The sequence below is a fragment of the Poeciliopsis prolifica genome, unplaced genomic scaffold (genome assembly GCF_027474105.1).
Source record: "Poeciliopsis prolifica strain line A6 unplaced genomic scaffold, Auburn_PproV2 SCAFFOLD008, whole genome shotgun sequence".
Classification (NCBI taxonomy): domain Eukaryota; kingdom Metazoa; phylum Chordata; class Actinopteri; order Cyprinodontiformes; family Poeciliidae; genus Poeciliopsis; species Poeciliopsis prolifica.
In genome coordinates, this window is record NW_026562383.1 from 2,693,628 (window position 1) to 2,711,651 (window position 18,024).

An 18,024-nucleotide genomic window follows, 5' to 3' on the forward strand; every position below is an offset into this window, starting at 1 on the left:
CCAGACGGGTGGAAACATGAGTCCTGCACAGCTGTGAGCCTGAGGCTCAGGGTAAATGATGACTGAAATCTGAAAAAAATAAATAAAACTCCACCTGATCGATGGATCGAAGCCATTCAAAAATTGTCTGCTTCCTGTGTGCACGTGAGCTGTCAGCATGCACACGCAAAAAATATTTCATGCCACATATTTCTGTGGTTTTTTGATATATTGTCCTGAAGTTTCATGACTGTAATCTTTCTTTTACCAAGCCTTGTATTCTAGAGATTTCGTACTTTTATTTGTTGCTTTTTAAGCCCTTTGCAGGCTTACTTTACTCCTGGTAGCTGCAGGTAAGAGGATGTATCGAGATTAAACCTCCTCAGATTACAATCATAACAATAATGAACAATTATTCACTTTTTCATTTGATGTGGCAGGGTCGCATCACATGGATCCCACATGTTTTCTTTTGTTTTTACAGGTTTATTTTTTGTGTGAGTGGTTTCGGGAATTGACTCACTGACGGTACAAACCCGTCTCTTCCCCGCTGTCTGACCGTGACACTCGCCACGCTCCTCCTGAGTGACAGCTAAGACCGTGGGAGGGTAATTGACTTACTGAATATGTTTTTGGGTTATTTATAGCTCTGCAGCTTGGTTCAACATCTGTCCCATATCTCATACCTTAAGGGGTGGAAGGTTCAATTCCATTCTCATTGGCTGATCCTCCCATCAGTATCTATGTGTGTCGTGAAAACAGGTGCAGACAGAGATTCAGAAATGTCTGCGTCTCTGCAGGGTATCAGGCCCAAGGCATAAGCAATCTAAGCAGCTGCATACGGCTGCTAAGTGGAACTGCTTTTTAAAGTAATAATTTCTATGTGATTATATTAACAAAAACACACAATGTCATCAGTTGTGATTTTTTTGACAATAATATATGTCTGAATTTATTAATAATATATGTGCAGTGGCCCACCCAAACCTCCGAAAACAAAACAATGTCACAAAAAAGGATTATTCGTCAGGCACGGCGAAAAGAAAGAGGAAAAATAGAAAAAAAAAGTCAAGATAAAGGAATGTTTTCATGTCTCTTGGTAACGATTTGTGGAGCTGCTAATAGAAAAGTAGCTTAATGGCGGCCTTGAAAGGTGAAGCTCAACTGTCAAACACTTATACCCACGTCTTTGTATTTGTGTGAAACTGAGTTTTAACTTTAAATGGGTTAATTCTCTGTGGGGCAGAAGGGGCAGTGCATGCTATTGGATGCCTGTGACTTGGTGTGTCGCATAGTTTTTAAATCATCCTGCACTGTGTGTGTGTTGCTCAGGCATAGTGGACGTCTACAGAAGGCCCTGACTGGCACGCCACTGGATGACAGGAATGAAAACTTCTCAGTGTTCGGCATTTTCTAGCAAAATGGTTTTACATCAGGCTACATGGCTGCTACATTAATATAGCAATGAGCCACAATGAGCTGCAGTTGCGCTATGTTTACATCAACGTCTAAGTTATGAAACTTCTTCAAGAACACTTTCTCATGTGAGAAAGACTCACCTAGTATAAATGACATTTTTAGCTATTGGAGTTACTGACTAGAAATCACTTTAATCAAAGCATGTCATGAGAAACACACATATCTGTTGGTGTGGCATGTTTTCCAGTGACATATTGGATGAACAAACTTATTTACATGTGATTTTGATTGCTTTACTTTAACATAAACGCTGCAATTGCAAAATTGCGTTTTATTTTTTTTCATTAGTTGAGTATCAAAAATGTTTTGTGCACATTTGTAATGAAAACGGAGCCACTGGCAGGAGTGCAAAGAAATGGCGCGAGGCGCTCCGCCAGCTTGTCCACCTTGCTGCTGTCCAGTTCACTGCTTCGTCCCACTGGCACAAAGTGTTGGCCATGTGACGTCCAAGGAGCTGTGCGTCCGGCTCACCGGACTCCAACCCGCTCACCTGACTTTTCTGACCCTTCTTCAAAACAGCTCTGCTAATTTTAATGGCATCTCTAACTATGGATGTCATCAGCTTATTAAGTTGATCCAGTCTTAGTGAAAACGGAGCTGTCATATGCTGACAAATAACTTTCAGAAGTCAGTCAGGAGCAGCATTTCATTTTTGAAATATTATAAATGAGACAATAAATAGTTCGGTAGAAAAACAAAACAGATTTATACTTTATTGTCCATGATAGGTAAAGTTGATTTTTCACTTCGCTGCTGAGGTGAATGTGTGTCAATCACATCTGCAAACTGACTTGGAGCCGCTGTGTTTTTCTACACTGGAAGTCAGTTTTTATAAAAATGCAGAGGAATCAGTGGAAAATACTTGCTTATGAAAAATTGTTTTATTTCAGTAGTATAACTATTAGGTACAGAACTGAATAGTGACATTCCTTTCACTAAGGAGATTTGTAATCTCTGACTGAGTAGTTCTATTAAAGAAGTGAGTTAGAGCTTTTAAAACATGATCTGAGATTTATTCATGTTGCGCAAAAGAAAGAGTGGTACTAAAAGTCATTACTATTAATATTGTCTGAGGTTTTTATACTTTCTGTGCTGTGTTTTTGTCCAGTAGAGGTTTTTAAATGAGAAGGTAAACATCTTAAGGGAAGTTGGACACAAAGAGAACACACAAGAGATGATCTGTTCAGTGTTTATTGCCAAATATTTGTGTTGGACACGGCAGCTTCCTGCTGGAGTTTTCAGCTGCTGATTTATGAAACGGGGCGGATCTTCATGCTGATGGCCTTCAGGGAATAGGTGTGCTGATTCTGCGAGGCCTTCCAGTGGTACCAGATTACTCCAAACTCATATTTTGATCCATTAGCGCCCCAGATGTAGACCCCGTTTGGTTTCCGTAGTAGCACCTCCAGTACCAGAAAGCTCCCAGAAATAACTTTGCACAGTTTTCCGGCCCGGCGTGCTGATAACGGTCAAAAGTCTGCCACTGATTTCCACCTAAAGATGCCAGAACGTTTCCTGCAGAAAAATATTTAAATCAGAGAAATGTTGTTTTTTATCTAGAGGTTTTAATAACTTTTATCTACTTGACTATACTGGAAACTTTTTATTTAAGTCAAAAGTAAAACACAGCTCAACCTAAATAGTATAATCTTGCAGCTCTGAAGTTGCAGTGAAGATGAAGATGATAGTCATGTAGGTTTTCCAGAGCTCTCTCTGAGGTGCTTCTCCTCACCGTTAGATGTTTGTCACTTGCTGACTGACAGCTGGTTCTGAAACCCACCTGCTCCTCCATCGACGAAACCATCCACTTGCAGACGATACCCATCGGACTCGGGACCCACACTGAACGAGGCGTAACGACCGTACACCTTGTTCCCTTCAAAGTCCTCCATGTCCACTACCATCTCATACTGTGTCTGCTGAGTGAGGGCGTAGATGTTCTCCAGACCTGGAAGAAGAGTTACAAAGTTTTTCAAGTCATTGTTGTTCTTTTTATGAGAAGCACAACATCATGTCTTATATTGTTCTAATTTAACACATAAATGAGACGTTTTTATGCCTCCCTGCCCCTAGAAGTCATTGGATTATTTTTTTATTTACTGAGACAGAATTAGATTCTTCTGACTGACATGAAAAACTTTTACTGTGGGGATCTGTTAGACGCTGCAGTGTGCTTTCCCGTTCACAGTCAAGTTGGTGTTTCCAATTCGGGTCTCACCAAGCCAGTACTCTCCATTTGCGTTACCGAAGCCCAACTTGCAGTCATTCCAGTTCCTGTAGAAGTTTACCGTCCCGTCCATCCTTCTCTGGAAGACCTGGGGGGAAGAAAAGGTGATGAACCATCTGAACCCAGCTCAGGTTTATCAGTGAGATTTGATGGAGAGGATTCTGGGCTGCTACATCATCTCAGTTTGAAACATCAAATTTTAACTTGATTCCTCTCCAAGTTCCCATTTTGTCAAAATATTCTTGGGAAAGTTTCCCCCAAGGTGACTGAAAACCTGTTTGGATGCAAGTGCAGGACTAGAGGTTTTAAATGACTTCAGGGCACATAATCTACACTCCTAACAGCTTTGAAATCACATTTATATCATCCTTTTAACTGATACAGTCATTATCTATGTACCCCACTGGGAGCATCATTAACACTGCAGTGGTTCAGATCATAACAGGAATCCCACAGGGCTTGATTCTTGGACCTGTGCTGTTTTCTTTGTATTTCCTGCCTCTTATATTCCTAGGAAGCACAGCATTGCTTTCTATCGCTATACCAAAGAAAAACAGATTTTGGATGATTAAAACTTAAGGATCATTATTCTGTAAGCACCAAATGTATTATTTTTTTTTTGGAAGGTCACCAACATGAAGAACATGGCGAACATTTATACGATCGATAAGCCAGAGCGTGATCTGAGTCCAGATACTCACGGTCCATTTTCCTCCATGTGAGTCCATGTCACAGTAAACCTGCAGACACACAAACTGAAATCTCAGCCTGACTGGTTCATGCTGGTCTGGCGTCTGTCTGTCATTTGGACTGTTTGATGGACGGGAAGCTGATCAACATGAACAGCTTTCTGGGAATAATAAGAAACCTTAATATGGTGAGTTTATAATTTGAACAGGTGTGAAAGTACCTGGACACCAGATGTGGGTCCGGTGGGATAGATGGTGTAAACTCCACTGGGACTGCTGGGATTCTGACGAGAAAAGACGCTGCAGTCCTGTTGACTGCTGGCCAACAGAGGAACCAGCAGGAGGAGAAGAGCCGACAGCAGCTGCAGCAGAGGAAAACGTTACGTCGCATCATGAAGCTCCAAAGTAAAAAAGAGAACGTTTCCTCGGAGAACCTGGTGTCTCCAGAGAATGTCTCAGCTACCAAGGAACATGCAGAGTTGAACGTGCTGAGCTCACCTTCATAGCCAGAGTGGTGCTGCTGCTGGGATGTAAACTGTGATGAAGTTTTTCTGAGTTCTGCTGCAGGAATCTAACGACAGTCTGGGGGTTCTCACCTGCTTTTATCACCGACAGATTAAAATGACCGAGCAGCTGCTGCTGCTGCTGCACACCGATAACGCTTCAGACCGGACGGAAACCTGGAATGTTGTCATTGGTTGATTGTCCCGTCATTATCTATGTGTGTCATGAAAAACCAGCACAGAGTTCTGTAAAGATCCAGAAATATCTACATATTATCTCTCATGTCATATTGTCAGTTTCAACAAGTATGTAGAAAAAAAAGTTACCCAACTAACTTTTTAGTTTTTGCAAAGCACTGTGATTAAAACAAGCTTGAAATGTTACTGAACATTTTCTCTGAAAAAAGAAGTGAAGAAATTGTCAACTTTTTGTCAAAGGATCAGTTTCAGTGGGAAACAAATCAGATCCACAAATATCTATCAGATAATATCGAACAGATACGGTTGGTATCTGGTAATCAGGTAATTAATATTCCTAATGGAAAAAATAGATTATGATTATGCCTTATTTCCAGTGATTGTGGTTCTGATTCCAGTGTCGTACAGTTGACTCCCACGAACAGTGGAGGATTCTGACATGGGCAACCGCCCAGGGCATCTTGTGGGGGGCAGCATGAGCTCCCCACAAGATGCACCCCCACTCTCAGTTCTTAATGTAATACCCACATGGTGAGGTTATTACATTAAATACCCCCCTGTTCTGTCGTTACCCCCACCCATAGCGGGCGGTTACAAATGCCCCAAGTTCTCCAAACCAAAACTCTACAGGTGTGGTCATGACTCTCATTGAAGTCCAAATGTTTTATTGAGTAGCTGTTGCAGGCCACAGAGACGAACTCAGACAGAGGTTTCTACAATTCTCTGGTTGAAACGCATAACTATAGAAATGCTACTGGAACAATCTAAATACAGAACATGCTATAGTGGCAGAACATAATGAAAACATCCAGCCTGGTGGTGAGCAACGCATTCAATCTCAAGTTGTTTCAAATGGGTTCATGTTTCCATTTGCTCTCAGTCCATCAGCTCAGCCCAAGACAGTCAGATCTTCAATGGCGCCTCAGCATCCATGCTGGTTACAGTAAAGAGAGTAAAAAAAAATTAACTGCTTCAGATGTTTTATACAAATAAATACACAAAAATAACACCATTTTATCAGGGGTACTTGGAAATACCTGAGCATGTGAGCAACAAAAACATCTTTAAGTAACACACTAATACTCACAAGTTGCATCCAGCTGCAACCTGAAAAAGAGCGGAAAAAAATTTCAATAAAAAAACACTTGAATTTCTATGCTTTGCTGTTTCAATGTCTGCTTCAACTGTGGTTAAGTTTAGCCCTGCAGGGTCCTGCATGTCTGAGATGTTTTCCTGCTGTAACGTTGCTCAGTCTGTCATCAAGGTCTGCAGAGACCTTTCAGTGAACCAGTCCTTCAATTCTGACGTGTTGAACGTGTAAACATTTACTGGCTTGCAAAAGTATTCATAGCCCTAGAACTCCTATAGATTTTCTCACATTATAACCACAAACAATGACACTTACATCTGGAAACACTGAGTTTCCCCTCAATGCATCGAACCACAGCGTGATATTTAGTCATCCATTTATCAACACATTCTGGTTTGACTGTTTCTCCATTCATGATAAATACATCGCCAGTATTTATTAGGTCAGGATACTCTGCAGTGTTCAGATGACAGAAGTTCTCTGCAAAAAAGAAGAAAACATTTTTCTTTATGTCTATTTTTTTTATAAAACAGTTTCAGTGTTATTTTCCTTTTACCTTTACATTTGGGGACTTTGGACCAAATGCCACCTCTGTAACACACCACTGTCTCAAGACCCACCATTTTGTAAAAGCTCTGACACTCGTATTTCAAATACTGTTGAGTCTGTTCCACAACAACTCCGTTTTGAACATGAGGGATGTCTCCACAATTATCGACTGAAAAGGAAGAATAGAGTTTCATAAAACTGTTAAAGTCGACTTCCTTAGATCAACACTTCATCTCTCTGTCTGACTCAGCTTTGCATGTTGCACGCTCATAATGCCTGAATTACTTAGATGATTGTTTTAATTACATTCTAGATAAATACATTCAATATAAATGAAGAAAACAATGTGCTTATTTACTGGATACGAAAGTAGTCTGAGTGTCTGGGGATCCTGGGCCGGCAGCTCGAGCTGAAACAAACAGAGCAGAAGGAGGCTTTCATGTTTGTTCGTTCTCACAGTGTTGAATAAAACATCAAATATTCATTTCACGCAGGTTTTGTTTTCTACTTTGAAATTTTCTCTTTAGCGAACACAACTTACTTTGAATATTTAAAGGAAATGCAAAGTGCAAAATGAAGGGCAGTGGCATTGTAACGTGATTTAAAACAGTTACTTTTGAAACTAAATGTGACTTAATTTAACAACACAATAAATAACATCAGAACAACTGACATCAGCCACAGATGTTTTTTTAACATGCAAATCTTTGTCCTTTCTTTAATGTGGTATTTTTTGTTTTTCTGAACAACTTTACCATATGTAATTGCCAAAATACCAAAACTTTGATTTACACCGCATGCTTTCGTTTTGAGATATCAATGTTTACATGTTGTGGACGTTATAAACGCCTGGTAAGTTTTACGGAGCCAACCGTAGCCGGTTTCTGACACGGGCAACATGGGCAAAAGCCCAGGGCGTCATAAGCGCAGCCCCCAAATGCACGTCTGACAGAATGATCAGAAATTCCCATCATCACTCTCACAGACTGTGAAAAGTCAGAGGCCGGGCCAACATCGTATCAAACCCTGAGCTGATGAAGAACAGGATGTCCCAGAAGTTCATGTGTGAATGCAAACAAATCAGCCAAAAGTTTTGCAATGAGGATTAGAAAACTGGTTTTACTACATTTAATCAAAGAAGATTAAATACAAACTGCACTTTTTAGGTCTTTTTTTTCCGTTATGAGATTTAAAGACGTTGTATCCTTTTAAACCTACGTAACAGTTACACACTATAATGCCTTGGTTTCGCAAACTTGGAGTTTGTAATTTTAACTGGACAAAATGTTAAAATGTTTGGGTTCTAAATATTCTTGGCAGGTTCTGTATATGTCTGAATGCTCTCCACCGACCACATGTTGGGACGTTTGTCCAAACTCCAGCTCTACAAAAGACAGACTTCTTGGTGGCTCCTTCCTTTGTTGTATATCCATCCTTACACTGATACACCAGTTCTGTGTCTTGAACAAATGCATTCTGAAAATCCACATTTATTATGGTAGCATTGGATATTCTTGGAGGCGCGCGGCATGTAGGACTACTTTCTGTAAAAGGAGAAAATTAAATGCATAAGCTTTTTGATAAAAAATACCAAAAGTCACAGATTCAGTTTCAAAGCAGCACAAGAAGATGAGAAATCCGACCAAGGTTCTGTTTACTGTTCAGTCTTAAACTAAAATGCATAAAAGTACTTAAAGAAAATCTTTTCAGTGAATAAATGAAACACTTACCAATACAGACTGGCATACCAAACCATAAACCATCGAGACACATGCTTGTTCCCCACCAGCCTCCTCCTTGTGCTTTGTATCCCTCATTGCAGGAATAACTGATCTTTGTTCCATGAGGATATGATTCCTGCACCGGGAGGAAAAGACCTGCATCCAGGCTCGGAGCGCTGCAAGGCTGTGAACCTTGAGCTGATCGTCCACAACAGGCAAAAATCAGACACAACTTCAGAAATATGCCGTATCAGATGTTGATTATTCTTACCTTGCAGCAGTCCAGGAACCCAAAGCAGAAGAGCAAATTGAAGACACCTCACCTCCATGTTGTCAGGAATCAAAAATCACCCAGAGAGTGAAGAGTCAGGGACCGAGCTCAGTTAATTATTACTGAACATTTCTCTGGAACAAGAAGTGAAGAAATAGTCAGCTGTGTGTCAAAGCATAACTTTCCCTGTGGCAAACAAATCAGATCAGCAAAAATCTATCAGAATGTTTACTGTCTGCATGTGAAGCTGGTTTCCTGGACTGCAGTGATCAGAGGTCGGGATTGAACAAACACCAAACACTGCAGATGAACTGACTTTAGAAAAACACCAAACTACTAACGGACACTGATAGACTTTATATCTTATAATCTGGTAATTAACTTCAATGAATGCCTAGAGCAGCTATGAAATCCCAAAATATGTGGAAAGTTTTTTTGAATGACTTTAGTGAACTCTTACTTGTTACATGCATTAATTATGACTCTAAATCTGGTGGAGACTTCAACATCCATATTTATGACTCCAAAAACAAAGTGGCAAAAGAGCTGCGATACACCTCAAAACTTTGGTTTGACTCAACATGTTGAAGAGGCAAACACACACACACACACACACACACACACACACGCACACACACACACACACACACACGCACACACGCACGCACGCACACACGCACGCACGCACGCTCACACACACGCACACACGCACGCACGCACGCTCACACACACACACACGCACGCACGCACGCTCACACACACACACACACGCACACACGCACGCACGCACGCTCACACACACACACACATACACTAGAACACACTCTGAATTTATTACCAGTAATGGTGTGAATACTCCCCAGGTCTTTGCAATAACATTTCTCTGTTGTCTTTGAAAGTACAAGATCTGTACTTTCAGATGCCTTTACAAAATGTTTACAGACAACACAGAAGAAACATTTGATGAAATTTACTCTTTTATAATTTCCATTCTAAAATTTCAGAGGACAGAGTGAGAATTAAAAAAAAAACCCAAACACCTCAATTACAAAAAGCAACATACAGACATCACAACATGAAGGGTGAGGATGGAGTGGAGGGTTATAGCTACAGTATAGACCAAAAGTTTGAACACATCTTTTCATTCAATGAGTTTCTTTTATTTTCATAACTATTGACATTGTAGATTCACACTGAAGGCATCAAACTATGAATTAACACATGTGGAAATATGTACTAAACAGAAAAGTGTAAACAACTGAAAATATGCCTTGTATTGTAGTTTCTTCAAAGTAGCAACCTTTTGCTGTGATTATTGCTTTGCACACACTTTGCATTCTTGATGAGCTTCAAGAGGTCGTCACCTGAAACGGTTTTCACTTCACAGGTGTGACCTGTCAGGTTAAAGTTGGCTTTATTGCCTCATAAATAGTCATGAAAATAAAGGAAACCCATTGAATGAGAAGGTTGTGTCCAAACTTTTGATCTGTCCTGTATGTCCATATGTGTGTGTGTGTGTGTATGTGTGTGCGTGCGTGCGTGTGTGTGTGTGTGTGTGTGTGTGTGTGCGTGTGTGTGTGTGTGTGTGTGTGTGTGTGTGTGTGTGTGTAAACACTGACTTCGATAGCCTCTCCCAAGTGATGGAGTGTTCATCAGCCTCAGCAGAGTCTGATTCAGGACCACAGGAGTCCTGTTGGGAGGGAACGGGCAGAGGGAGCAGAGCATCCTGTTTATGAAAACATCCAGGAGAAACTGAGCCTTCCAAGGTCACCACAGGGGGCGCCACATCAGATCATTATTTTGTTGTTATCCGTTTATTTCCGTCTTCCTTAAAGTTTCACTGGTAGATGTCATTGGTGACTCCAAACAGCCAAACCCCCCTATAGTGGCGCCCCTGTGTGTTGCACATCGTCCATACTCATTTTTCCCGCCGAAGCACACAGAGTCATATTTAAAGCCTGATCAGGGTCACAGGATCGGCTCCAGCTTCCATGAACAGCACCAGATCTCACATACAATAGAGTCGAAAACCAGTTTTAACACAGTGTGAGGGTGAACAAAACAAAGGACCCCTTTGATTGAAATCTTGTCGAAATATTTTATTTTAGACAAAGTCAAGCATTTTATATTTACTGTCAACAAACAGCAGAATGTCAATGAAAAAAGAAAAAGTTTCCTTCCAGGTGTTTCTGATGTCACTTCATTCTCTGTTTGCGGTGGATGAATCCAAAGCCAGGAGATCTTACAGCGTTTCGGTAAATTTGCAAGCATTCTAACAAGACACAGCAAATAAATTGGATTTAGGAGTGATTAACATTTCAGCAGACAAACTGTCTCAGAATGATGTGATTATTGGACAGATTTGTCCAAAAATAACACTTACTTGCTGAATCTCGTCGCTGCGAGAGCAACCTAGAAACACACAAACAAAGGTCATTTATAAATGTTGGATTTTTGAGGTGCCAATAAATTCATCAAAACATTGATGGATTGTATGTTTTTTGAATTCCACATCAAAATGAAGAAGGAACTGAGTCATTTTAAAAATGTTTGTAAATTAAAAAGCTGCTTTATTAAAACTTCTCTTGGATTCATGTTGTTGTTTTTAGATCAGGTGAATCAATGAATTGCCAAGTCAACTTCTTCCCTGAAACTAGACTGAAATTGAATTTAACATTGAGAGCAATGTTTTACTTTGGTTTTCCTGTTTAAAGCCTTTTCACTAAAAACCATTACATCCTGCCTGTTAGACACATTATAGATTACCTGGAAATAAAATTAATGTATCATGTTACTCACACTGTGTTGCTTCTATTTTTCCATTTGAGCACGTGGCAAGCATCCACTTGTCCCCCCACCAACTACACTCAATCAATTTTGTCTCTCCATCCTCTATGCTGATCTGTAAAGTTTGGTCAACATTGACTCTACTCAGATCCAACACACAGCGTCAAACTGCAGGAACTTTAAAGAAACAAAAGATCAAACTGTTTAGAAAAAAAATTATATGAGCAAAATATCACATTTTATTCACGTAACTAGCATAATGTATATAAACTAGATTTTGGGCCTGATTGCTTGATGTAGCTGTAATGACTACAAACCAAGCAGACTCTACATTGTTCCTCTCTGGGTTTGATCCAGTCACTTCCATTTCCAGTCATTTCAGCCACCAGAACTGGGACGAGATCAGACCCAGAAACCTGTCGCCTTCTTTTCCAAATAGCTGAGCATTCCCAGTTTTTGTTGTTCCAATCATCTCTCTCCTTCACATCTTAAGTTGTGAAGGAGAGTAATGTAGTGGTTCAATCAAGTGACCTGAAAAGTTTCACTCAAGAATGTACATTTTTGAAACCTTCTATTTTCTTCTGTCCATTTCTGCTCTGCGACAGCCAGGCTGTTCAAATTACATCCTGATGCCGAGAAGGACTTTCACTGCAGGAGCACCAGCTGACGTCTTTCTCAGCTGCTTTCTCATGAGTGCAAGAGAGAAAGGCTCCACTGACAAAACTGAAAGCCATCATTCTGTAGTTCCTGTAACAAATCAATCTGTAACGGTGATTACACTTAAAACTCCTGCAGTCATACTAAACCTTGTGGAGAGCGGTAACCATAACAACACTTTGTGTTCATTTGCTAAAATATGATTATATCACTGATTTAAAAGGAATGCTTTACACACCAACATCTTATTACACGTTTGATTTAATTCAGTGAGTCAGTTAGCTGATTTCATTAAGTTAACTTAATGTAAGCGGTGTTGAACACTGAAGCTCATCACGGGTTGCGGTTTAAATTCAGTGCGGTGTTTTTAAACAAAGAGAAAGCAGGATTGATGAATCATGGCTCCAGTGGTGTGAACACCAACCAAACTCTTTCTGCAGCTTTTAAAATGCCGTTTAGTTTTGACCTGATGGTCTCATTGCAGCTCCAACATGTTTCACACCTGCAACAGAATGTGTTGGCTGCAGTGTCTTTGTCCACTTACTGCATGATTGTGGTTCAGTCCAGGATCCGTCTTGGCAAGTGATAGCTCCTCCGTAATTTGCTTGACCTGCAGTGTATCCATTTTCACATTGATACTCTAGGCGAGAGTTATGACTGTAAACCTCCTTGAGTTCCTGATTGATGATAACGGCATGGGGGATTTCACCAGGCTTATCGCATGCATTAATGTTTCCTGTAAAATGAAAGTGCTATCTTTAGGACAAACACAAAAACTTGTATTGGTTCTTGCTTGTGTCCCATTAATATTTCAGCTCAAATATCTGATGGACTCACTCTCACAAACAGGCAGGGGAAACCATGTTCCGTTTGAGCACTGAATACTGCCAGAGCGGAGTTTCGTGTCAAACCCATCGTCACAGATGATCTTGGTCGTCTCTTGGTTATTATAAAAACCCCTCTGTGCGTTTTCGTACTTCCCATTTTCAAAAGCAAGTGGAAGGCAGGAGCTAATATCTGAGAAAGGTAGGAGTTAGATAATTAGTTTGAAGATACCAGCCACAGTCTGCATGATGGTGACTTAATATTTTGCTTTGTATTGAGAGGATCTAAGGCTGTCAGTATAAGGAGTAGATAAAGAAATATAAATATATTGTTGATTAAATGACTGTTAGGAAATTCAGCACCCAATTTAGTTTAGCTTATTTTATGGAATTACATTTTTCAATTTTACTAGTGTATTGTTTTTATAATTTAAAAAATCAATTTCTAATTTAATGGAGTAAAATTCCTTATTTTACCATTTATCATTTAAATCTGGTTTGTGGTTCTACTTAGCTACAACACCTTCCTGGAGGGGGACAATGACTGGAGTCCTGTCAATGGTCCTCAACCTTTTTATCACCGCCGACCGTTCTTTATGTTGGCATGTCGGCTAAAGCCGAGTTCACATGGAATAATTTTTTAAAAATTTCCCCAATTTTCACCGTAGGACAATCTTATTCGACATCTGGCGTATTCGACATGTTGGATTGTCTCGGCCCTTTAATCGCAGGTATTGGGTTTTCTGAATGTGACACGTAGCCAATCAAAAAGCGCAGTGACGTAAGCACAGAGGGGAATCCCAAACAGCTGAGATGTGGAGGTTCAAATAATACATAAAACGGAAACATTTTATTTCTTGCTCGGCCCGGTACCGGTCCGCGGCCCGGGCTTTTGGTCTGACTGGACTTTCTGGAGAGAGCAGAGAGGCGAGAAGTGACGAGTTTTGAGCGCGAGGAGTTTGGTTTGTGAAAGTGCGGTGAATGTTTGAGCTCGAGCTTTTCAAGTCTTGGGAAAATAAAGACGGAAGTCCTGCTTTCAGACGGAAAACGAGTGCTCTCAAAATGTCCGCGTCTTTCTTCATGCGCTCAAGCGGGAAGAGAAACAACCACCACGGCGGACGGTGACGAGTACTGAGTTGTAACTGCGCCTGGCTCCGGCCGGACAGCAGCTGTTAAAGTCGAAAGAGGCGATCCGCCATTAGCCTTACGAGAAGAAGCGCGAACATCGGGTCCCCGCTCTACGCGTGACGTTATTGCGCCGTGTACTGCGCATGCGCGACACTTTCAAGTCGTTTGCAGTTCTCCTCTGGCTGCAGCTAAAGGACATTTGATAAACGACCCGTGACACTGCAAATAGTACTGCTGTTCAGAACGCTGCCTGCAAACACGGATCTTCAGTTCAATGAAATCCAGACGTCTGCTGGAGAAGCCCTGTAACTCACCTGTGCAGTTAGGGGTGTGAGTCCAGTCGCCGTTCTGGCATGTGCTTTTTGCCCACCAGCCCTCCACCACCGGCTTAAATCCAGTGTCACAGCTATAAGTCAACGTTTGTCCATGATTATATTTTTCCTGCTGTGGGACAAAATAGCCACGAGTGAGCTGTGGAGGACTACAATGCATTTGAGCTGAAAGAAAGACACACATATACACAAATCAGTCAGTAAATTGTTCTTTTTTTTTATTAACAAGAAGTGGATGATCAAAATGAATGGGTAGCTCAGGGAAACGTTCTCACCTTGCAGAAGGCCAGGAAGCCAAGCCAGAAGCACAAGTCCCAGATACCTCACACACATTTTGTCAGGAATAACAAAGCTCCTCTGTGGAGCGGAACAAAATCCCAGCTCCGGACAGAAGCAGTTAATGATTATTCAGGGCAGATTTCCAAAGTTGGCAAATTGGGAGTAAACAGTAGTGCTGCCAAAACAGCGCAAACAAATTTGCTACGACAGAAAGCACATGTAATCAATAATAATGAAAAAAAAAAGATGTACCTTTTTTTTTCTTTAAATATTTCTAAATTAGTCACACACACAACCCCCTTTCCCCCCCATAAAATACAGGGTCACATCATCTCCACATGGGGGTTAGTTATGCCATCATCCAGCTCTAAAACCAGCTGGATGATACTTGGATTCAATCAAAGAGCTCAAATGTATTTATTAGGACACCAAGTTTCACAATAATTGCGTTCAGAGGTCAGGGCCACACTGCTCAACAGAACCAACAGAACGGTTTAGAAACAAACAACCAGTTCCAGGAACAGTCAGGGATTCATGTTCACTGCATCTTTGTGTGTTCCGTTTTATTTTTATTTATTTATTTTTTGCCATATCAGATTGTATTCACAGTCGTTGGTTTGGGATGTAGCAGGAGAAACACGTAGTAAAGTCAACAGATTTGCCTGCATCAAGTTGAGCCTTTCAACAGGTTGTTTGAATAGAACAAGTAGTTCACTGTGGCTCCAGTAGGCGGCGGTGTTGCCTCAAATTTATAAGAGCGACGCTTGGCTTGGTCTCAGTTGGAAGTAAAAATACTCTATACAAGGGTACGATATTAGAGTGTTATGTGTTATTTAGAGGGAAAATTAAAACAAAGTTATTCAGCAGAAATTTTTTTATTTGAGTTAAAATAGAAAATCATGAATTATTGCTACTGCTCCTGCCACATTTAATAGTTATGATTTCATACATCCTATATTTTGGAATATATGGAATATCCAGTTTTGAATTGAGAACTTTTAGTAAATTTAAAACAGTTTTCAAGTTAAACATTCTTATGGTGAGATTTTTTTAAAAATCTACACTGCAGTGCTGATTAGTAAAGGACTTATGACAAATAATAATAATAAAAAGATTGCAGTTATTCCTTTTTCTTGCATATGGTTTTTCTACCAAATGTTTTCCTTCCACTCAAGTTTTAAACTGGTCTTAAGCATCACTCATGCCCCCCTGACAAAATAGTCAGTTTACAGACAAACATATCAAGCCCAACGCTGCTGTTGCCCTTCTTATTTATTGGGTTTTACATTTACACCCTGATTGAAGATAACAGTTTATGCCTCAACACGATTCCCTGGGATGGCCAACATTTTGCCCCACACCTCCTCCTCCCCTTGGGGGCGTCACCTTTCACCTCTCAAGCTGGGTGTTGCATAAGAAGAAAACCATGGTAAATTTCAGGTGCACAGGTTTGTGCCAACACACTGGTTCTGAACAAACAGCTGGCAAAGAGCGGCGAGATCAGTTGTGTTCACAGGGCGGAGTGTCAAGGCCACGTGAAGAAAATAGTCAATATTACGTGAAAGAAAGCGGGATAGCATTAGAATAAAATCATAGTATTACGAGAATATATTTCGAGAATAAAGTCGATGCAAGACGAGCATGGAGTCAAATTTTGAGAATGTGACTATTGTTGAGTTTGACTTTTCTTGAAATATTTTCTCATAATACTACAACTGTATTCTCATGTGACTATTATAATACTATGACTTCATGATTTTTTATTATGCAAGTTTATTCTTGTAATTGTATATTTTCTTGAAAGGCCCTAATAGTTGTAAGTCATGGTTTATTTAAAAATATATCATTTTAATTACACACACACACACATATATATATATATATATATATATATATATATATATATATATATATATATACACACACATAAAGTCAAATTCTATAAATACCAGGCAGGTCTTTTGGTGTTGCTCTCTTATACAATATAAGCCATAAGGAAAATGCTTACACTGAAAGCGTTTTACTCAGATTCATAAAGGAAAAATGTGTCAAAGCGACAAACAGAATCACATGAACCTACCAGGACTTTATTTTGGGAATATCTTATTTCAGTAGACTGAACCGTGCAGGACAGTCGTTCCTAACTGAGGTCGTCCATTTAAGATGACTAATAAAGCATACATGCATCCTCTGCAAGATTCTACCAAACTGAATATTGCAGTGGTCCTTATACCCTTTCCAGGAAACTATTCAAACTGTTGCAATCAGGCCAACGGTGCCACAAAACCACCAGACTCAACTCTCTGTTTCACTGGTATTGATGAGACGTAACCAAGCCTTTGTACTGCAAGTACAAAGGCTTTCCGCCAGGTCTAGTTAAATCCATTTAGATGTGCAATTAAGAATTACAAGCAAGTCATTTGACTGAATTTGTGACGTAAATCAGAGTAATTTGGGATTCTGAATTGTATGAACAAGCAGCACAAGAAAGTGAAGTCTCTGCTGTGAATTTTACAGTAAATATTAAATGAAATAACGTTTTATTTCCCAACTCAGTTGGAGTTAGATTTTAGTAAATTCTCATCATCCCATCTACCAGAAAAAAATAATTTACTTGAACAGACATGATCGAAAAGAATAAATGTAGGTTGAACAAACATCTGATTTGCTTCCGACATTTAAACACAAAAAATGATAAATTAAAGCTAATTAATAAACGAATAATGTGAGCCCATAAGCAGTGAATGAAAGCTAGCAGGACTAGCTCATTATTTCCAAAGTTTATCGATTGTTTTGCTGTTTCTGTTAAGATGATGCACCTCACTAATTTGCATGTAGCGAAATAAAGCAATTTGTTAAAGTGTTTTTAGCCCAACTATCACACTGAAACATTGTATCTGAAACCTAAATGAAGGCACCTGCTTGAGTGGAGGAAGCGAGGTTAAAAAAACTGTATTTTACTTTAATTCTTGAAAACAACACAAAAAAGTAAAAAGTCAGTTGCCTTCCATTCTACAGCCTTTCTTTGTTACCCACAAAAATGGCCACCTATTTGTGGCAGCTCCGACATCCCGTATTTTTGTGAACATGCTTGGTTTCAGATGAAATCTTTTCAAGTCAAAGGGTTTAGGTCCAATGAAGTGACGAGCCACTGGTGTAACGGCCCTAGTCGAGTTGAGTCTTTATGAAATCTGAGTCCAACATCATTTGACTCAATTCAAAGTCGCGCGACTGTTATCTGCATTCATCGCGTTTTCCCCAATTATTTGTTGAAGGTCTCAAACAAAAACAGCCGTTTGGTTTTAAATCGA

The 18,024-nt window shown here is 40.0% G+C and overlaps 1 protein-coding gene and 1 pseudogene across 1 annotated transcript; both read right to left on the bottom strand.

Annotated features, from left to right (window-relative positions):
* Window positions 1-2,635: 2,635 nt before the first annotated feature.
* On the bottom strand, window positions 2,636-8,879 carry LOC129361846 (microfibril-associated glycoprotein 4-like; annotated as a pseudogene).
* Window positions 8,880-10,790: 1,911 nt separating this feature from the next.
* Window positions 10,791-14,839, bottom strand: LOC129361849 (complement factor H-related protein 2-like). The gene is made up of 6 exons (XM_055032999.1): window positions 14,710-14,839; window positions 14,417-14,599; window positions 12,988-13,167; window positions 12,695-12,886; window positions 11,090-11,118; window positions 10,791-10,978 (listed from the first exon to the last, which is right to left on the bottom strand). Exons 1-6 carry the CDS (start codon window positions 14,765-14,767, stop codon window positions 10,949-10,951), a joined length of 672 nt encoding a protein of 223 aa, XP_054888974.1. The 5' UTR covers window positions 14,768-14,839; the 3' UTR covers window positions 10,791-10,948.
* Window positions 14,840-18,024: the final 3,185 nt, after the last annotated feature.

Bases quoted from the DNA above. Each gene is read 5' to 3' on its own strand.
- LOC129361849 (XM_055032999.1), bottom strand. From the start codon at position 14,767: ATGTGTGTGAGGTATCTGGGACTTGTGCTTCTGGCTTGGCTTCCTGGC. The intron at 12,887-12,987 runs GTGAGTCCATCA...TTCATTTTACAG, and splicing joins TCCCCTGCCTGTTTGTGAGA to GAAACATTAATGCATGCGAT. The intron at 11,119-12,694 runs GTAAGTGGACAA...GTGTGTTTCTAG, and splicing joins GACTGAACCACAATCATGCA to GTTGCTCTCGCAGCGACGAG.